The 6,459-nt window shown below is 46.2% G+C and overlaps 1 protein-coding gene across 5 annotated transcripts in view; it reads left to right on the top strand.

The window, feature by feature from the left end:
• TDRD7 (tudor domain containing 7) overlaps positions 1 to 6,459 on the top strand; it is a 42,888-nt gene that overhangs the window by 9,977 nt on the left and 26,452 nt on the right. For 2 of the 5 annotated variants that reach the window (XM_017735360.1, XM_017735363.1), the window contains exons 4-6: positions 4,330 to 4,415; positions 4,870 to 4,926; positions 5,563 to 5,780. In XM_017735360.1, the coding sequence (XP_017590849.1) occupies positions 4,330 to 4,415; positions 4,870 to 4,926; positions 5,563 to 5,780 (361 nt within the window). The remainder of the gene's footprint in view (positions 1 to 4,329; positions 4,416 to 4,869; positions 4,927 to 5,562; positions 5,781 to 6,459) is intronic. The other 3 variants (XM_017735361.1, XM_017735362.1, XM_008634530.2) reach the window with 3 other exon arrangements.

The following is a 6,459-nucleotide window of genomic DNA, read 5'->3' as shown; positions in this document are numbered from 1 at the left end:
CGGGCGGGGTTGGAAGTCAGCCTGGCGCTGAATGGAAATGGCAGTGGCGGCGTAGCTGTGAAGTGGCACAGAGCAGCGCCACAGCTTAATCCTGCCGCGGTGCCTGCTCTTTCTGGGAGATCCACAGAAAGCAGGCACGTCCTGCCCCAGTCAACCTGTATGAGTTCCATGTGCAATCAGGGGTCTGTTGTGCAGAGGAGAGAAGTGCCAAGCCGTCCTGCTGTGACTCAGAAATTGAAGAGCAGCTGTGCTTGGGCCTTCCCTTTTTCGTATGTGCAGATGAGTTGCGTTTTTTTAAGTGGCGCTTCCCTAAAAGGCAGAGGCGCTTTGCCTCAGGCAGAGCAAAAAGAGCACTTAGAGTTTTCTCCAAGTTAGTTACTGTAAGGCCAGGAAGTATTTTATAGCGCTTAAAGATTTGTAATGCATGAAATAAAATTAAGTAGATGTCACCCCTTTTCTGGCTATGCCTAATATAGTCTGCTACATCTTGTGTTACCTTTGTTCATCTCCGACAGTCTCTTCTGAGCTCCTTTTAGTTATGTGTTCTGCTTTTGATTCTGTTGTCTTTTTCTGCCCTACACTGTAGGAGAAGCTACAAGCAGAGTCTGCTTTGGCCCAGGTAGTTTTGGAGGAGAAGATATCTTGTGCTGTTGCAGAGTCCAAATGTTATCCTGTTAGCTTGGGAGCATAGTGAAGGGAGAGTTTGGGGAGGAGAGATTCCTGTTTGAATACAAGGTTGTATAGTGGCCATGTGACTGGATTAATTTGTGTCAACTTGGCCAGTTTGAATCAGGACTAGCAAGATCCAAGTGTTCTTGCTGCTGGGGACGTTTTGTACCTCCTGAGCTGTTGTAGTTGCTTGTGCTTTGGGAATTGCAGGAGGGAAAGCTTCTTTGAGCCAGGAGGTCCTGACTTCAAAAAACAGCATGCAGAGGAGTGGAGTTGTGAGCAGCATCCCCAGAAATGCTGGGCTGACAGCAGCCTCGTAGTTATCTGGCTCAGACTTGAGGGCACTGCTCCAGCAGGGGTGCCAGCGCTTGGCCTGTGAGAGTGGCTGAGCCTTCACAGCGCACATTGACTGAGACAAGTCCTGAAGGTGACAGACTGTCTCTGCCCCACTTCCCAGTTTGGAGTGAGACATTATCTGTATGCAGTATTTGGCTTTCTGTTTCCCACCCTGCCCGTCCACGTACCAACATCATAGGAAAGGACATGCATGCCCTCATGGTTGCACATAGGGGTCTCTGTTTTTCCTTTTCTGTTGAACATCTGTCCTGCTATAGCATATGTGTGTTCTTTGCCTTGACACGATGTCCTGCCAGTGACAGATTTTGTTTGTGTGCTGACAGGTATTGGTGCTCCACCCAGTATCATGTAGTGAAGCTCCTCAGTGAGGGTGCAAATGGTGGTTCCCTTGTGACTGCCAAAGTCTATGTCCCGCCTCTGTAGCACTCTGATATTTTTTTTGGAGATTTTCATGACTACAGCTTCAGGGGCTTGTCACTATGTAGCATTAGGTGGAAGGGGAAAAGGATATTTGTCTTCCCCATTCTGTCACACTCACATGACAACACAGAGATGCTGAAGGTAGCTGCAGTTGTCCAAGGCCTTCTTGCAGATGCTGTTGCAGGGTCTGAGAGGCTTGTCTTTATAGCAGCAGTATCTCAAGTTATCCTGTGTTGGTGTGGACCTGCAAACCCTCAGAAGCAGGGAGAGACTTTGCTGGTAAGGCCAACTGCAGAGATCCTTGAAGCTGGAAAGCAGCAGCGTGGATGAGAACAGGTTCAGATGCTTGGTGACACTGTTGCTTGAAGCAGCAGGAGCCATTTGCTGCTGGGCACCACCTGGACCTGCTGCTTATATAGCACTGTCCAAGGACCAAAGAGCAGATTGGGGTGGCATGGACATTACCAAGGTAAGGCAATTGGCTGGGAGGGGCATTGCTCCCCTTCTTTGAGAAGCAGTGATGTGTGGCAGTGAGACATGACTAGCTCCTCAGCCGCAGCTACACGTGGGGACTTGGCAGGGCTGCATGGCTGGTCAGGCATTTGTGAAGGGCCAGGCTGCTGGTGTGGCTAGGAGGCCTCTTGCTGGGAGCAGGCTTCTAGCAGCTGAGGAACATGAGGCCTTGCAAGCAGCTGAGTTGTCCATACCTGCAAACTGAAGGGAAGCATGTTGGCCCTGCCACTGTCTGGCTGTATTCCATCTCGTTGTTGGAGATGTATGACCCTCATGATCTGTGTGAGCAAGCAGCACATCACACGATACTTGTCTGATTGCAGGGCTCAAAACTGATGATGACTAGGCTCAAAGCCAGTGTTAGGTCCATGTTGTGGGAAACTGTTGAACCCCAGCAGAAAGCACAGGAAGACCCTACATGAAGTCTCTTAATACTGAGAAGATCCCAAATCCAATTAGCTTTTGCATGCCGCAGAAGAGAATAATCAGTCCTCTGTTCCAGGTTCCTTTCCAAGGTGTTCACGTGGCCTGGCTTAAGCAGGGAACATCTGCCCTCTTCCTCACTGAAACCTTACTGCTGTTCTGGCTGGCCTACCCTGCAGTCAATGTCATTTGTGTTTCCTGATGTGTGGCTTAAGGTGATACAAGTGTATGTGGCACTGGGGACTAGACAACAGCTATGGATTCCTATTGGCAGGCAGGGGTAGCAGGACAGTCTCCACTACCCATGTGGCTATTTTATAGGATTGTTTTGCTTTCTGCCTAGCAAAGGTGGTAGCCTCTTTTGAGTCTGCTTCCATTAAGAGGACTTTTTTAGCTTGAGTATCTGTTCAGCTTGGAGTTGTCCATACTGGTAAATACATGTACAAAGAAATGGGGTCCTGGATTTCTTGCAGAATCTGCATGGGCAGCCACAGCAGTCTCGTCTTTCTAAGAAGAGACTGCTGCAGCTTTGTGTGGGTATCTGAGCTGTGCCCACAGAAAGTAGAGGGTTTTCTGTAATGCAGGTAAGTGTTGTAAGAGGCTTTTCAGATACCCAGCAAGTGCCAGGTGTGAATGTAAGTTTTGATGTTGCGTAGGTGACTTTCCTTTTGTACTTTTTGAGTTTTGCAGCTGTGCTTGTAGTTACATGCTTCTGCCTAGGACTTCTGGGCACGACTTCTTTTTTTGTAAATTGCTGAGCTGGGCAGTGCCTGTCCTTACAGCTAGTGCAGTGGGACATGACTCAGAACAGAAGTATGGTCTTTGGTACAAGTAATATCCCATAGCTGAGGGAGGAGCAATGGTTTAATCTAACAGGGACAGCATAAAAGCAGGGGAGACAAATTAGTGTTAAATCTTTCAAGATGCTCCTTAGAAGAGATGTGAATGTGGGAGGTCTCATTCTGATTCATGGATATGCTCTGATTAAAAGTCAGTATGATGACACATAGGGCTACTTGGTCTTGACTTCCTGTTGAGACTAGCCTCAGCACTGTACTTGAACTGCTGTCCTACCTTCTAAAACAGTCCCGGTGAAGACGTGAAAATCACCCTTGGTGGTTCTGCAGATGGTGAGGTTTTTGGCTTGCTCCACTGTTGTCCCTGAACTCCAGAGTTGGCTAGTCCCCTTTCTGGCCCCTGGGCAGAGATTTTCTGCAAAGCCTGCCCGGTGCATGTGCATGGTCTGGTCTGGTCAGGAGATGCCTGTTTCAGAGCAACCTGCCCTGCTGTAGCGGAAATGTTACCACCCTGCCTTCTACACTGCAGCTCTTCCTTGGGTATGTGCAACTCTTCCTTTGAGAGGTATTTGGTCCTAGTCTTTGAGTTCCCTTCTCCAGCTCTTGTTTCCTTTTGCTTGCAGTGTATGTAATTATTCCACAGCTGATTTTTTTCCCAGGTCTTTGTGAGCTACACAGTGCTGTGCCCTCTTCAGTGTCAGAAGCTCATTTTGGTGTCTGTACTCCCATATAAAAGCTGCTGCTCTCTGGGGGATCCCAGAAGAACACCTGCAAGCATGAAATTTGTGTGCTCTCAGTGGGAGAGATCTTCAGAGAAGACTGTTAAACAGAGTAACAACAGCATCCACAAAAAGACCTTGAATGCCTGTGTGTTCCTAGATGCTTTCCCTTTGCTAATGTCTTTTTACTGTGTTTTGTTTCTCACAATAATGAGAAAAATGAGTAAAAACTAGAAACCACCTGTTGATCTGTCCTGTTACTGCTTACCAGGTTGTCTTCCTGACAAGGACATTGTGACTACTCATCTTGTGCAGGAGGCCTTCTAGGAGTGTGTGGAATGCATTTTCTTTTCTGTATAGGTCTTAGAAGCAAATAGAATGTTATTCAGAGACAGAAGAATTATTTTAAGCAATTTTCTTTCCAATTTTAGGTCTGAGAAGAGACTGACTGTCCCACCACGGTTTCAAAAGGAGTTGCAAGTTCACCTGTCCAGGAGCTCTTCCACAGAGTCAGGTGGTATGTCCATTAAGAAGTTATTTGTTGACTACTCAGAGTGGGTGTCATCTTAAAAAAAAAATCTTACTACTTGTTTTGAATGAAGATAGGTTTGGATGAGAAATCAAGTTCTGTGAGTGAACCTTTTCACTCTAATTCCATTGTGCTGAGGAAATGTGCGTTTGCTTGTCTGCCTCTTGGTCTTTCAGGAAAAACATTGGGCAGTAAGTGTCAAAGCCAATCACAAAGCCAGTGTGAGGAGGTCAGAAACAGGAGGAGTAAGCTTAATGTTACTGAGGGGTAGGAATCTGGTATAAGGATGAAATCCTGCCTTTCAGGAGTAAGCAGCACTACTAATGTATCTGTCCAGAAAATACTCTTCTGCCTGTGTGGCTCAATAGTTGTGCCGCTAGTGGGCTTGCAGAATGATGGTTGCTTTCTTTGAGACTTGTCAGCCTGATTTGTGAAGTTTCAGATCTGGCAGCAAATACACCCCACCAAAGGGAGAAGAGGAGTAGAAATGAGGGAGCAGGTAAGCTAATGATGTGAACCTCTTCCTGGTATAATGACTGCCTAATTCCTACACACAGTGTATGAAACTGCCCAGAGCAGCTGAACAATTGTCACTTTCCTTGCTTCACTGAAGGGCTTCCTTGGGTGCAGTAGCACAGAAAGGCTGCCTGCTGGGTGGAGACTTTTCCTCAGGACGTATCTTGGAATGAAAGGCAAATCATTGGTCTGATTTGTACACCTGTCTGAATATAGAACAACATGCTTGGTTGTCATGCTGTACCTTTGTTGTGTTTGTACTCATAAAGAAATTATCTTGTGCCCCTCTTGGGATACTGCCTTAGTGCAGCATCTCAGCTGTGGTGGGATTGATGGTTCTGAATCCTCTTCCAGAATCCCTTCAGAAGTAATGTAGCAACATCTTATGAAAATAACTACAGTGATTGAAAAATCATCTTTAGGTAGTTACTAAATGTCTGAGATTTCCATGGTTCTTTGCCACAGGAAGTGACTGGACAAGCTATGCTGGGCAGGAGAGCCACATTTTAGCGTTGGTGTTATGCTGGCAGCTCCCATGTTTAGTTTTTAAGTAGGGAGGTAATCATCTTTCTGTTGGTAGGGCTATGTTTACTTTAAGGCTGTATTTTTTTTTAAACAGATAGCTTGAATACATCCACTGCAGAGACACATACTGTTGCCCCTGGCTCTTCTGCTGCCGATGTCAATGAACTTCAAAGTCGCATTAAGGAGCTTCTGAGCAAGTACAGCAGTGGTGTCAGGATGTCAAAGATGCCTCAGATCTATCGGGAAATGTACCGGGAGGACCTTAGCACAGAAGTGCTCTATCAGCTTGAGAACTGGCCTCATGTGTGCACAGTAAGTATTGAATGCTATTTTTATGGAAGATGCCAGTACCCTACAGATTTCTGAGTGTTCATTTGCCAAATGTTATTTTATGTGTGCCTGCATTTCCTTTCATGCTCTGTAGCAGTGACAGAAAGCCCCCGCAACCCCACTACCCCACTCCCAAATTGTAACAATGCCTTTTGAAACCCCAGAAAGTCACTGTTGACTGAACTAGTGTTTTGAAGAGGGAAGGTCAGCCTCTGTGGTGTTCTGGAGCAAGTGCTTGGGGTTGCTGACTTGCCGTCCTTAACTGACCACAGTACTGACAACCCAAATAGCTGGTGACATGTGACCTCCATGCCATTTTTGTTGTTCTTGGTTTGGATTTTTTCCCAATTGCTTTTTATGCTTTTCCTTGTTGGTGGGTTTATCGCCTCATAATGCTGTAAGCTACCAACATCCTTTGTGACAGTCTGAGATCTAAGGGTATTTATCTTTCTATAGGCTTTTCCAAAGGTTTTTCTCACATTTTAAGCCAAGGAATTTTGCTTTGTAAGTTAGGTTTATGACACAATAATAGGTGAAATTGAAGAGTGGTAATGCTGAGGGGAGAGATTACAGCTAAGCCCCTTTCTCCTCTTCTTCTGTATGTTACCCTTTGATTACCAAGGGTGTCTTTGCCTTTCGTATTAGGAGCTGGTGTCTGGCT

This window comes from Corvus brachyrhynchos, unplaced genomic scaffold (assembly GCF_000691975.1).
Source record: "Corvus brachyrhynchos isolate BGI_N302 unplaced genomic scaffold, ASM69197v1 scaffold22, whole genome shotgun sequence".
NCBI classification, from domain to species: Eukaryota; Metazoa; Chordata; class Aves; order Passeriformes; family Corvidae; genus Corvus; species Corvus brachyrhynchos.
This window is presented reverse-complemented; position numbering and strand designations above follow the sequence as displayed.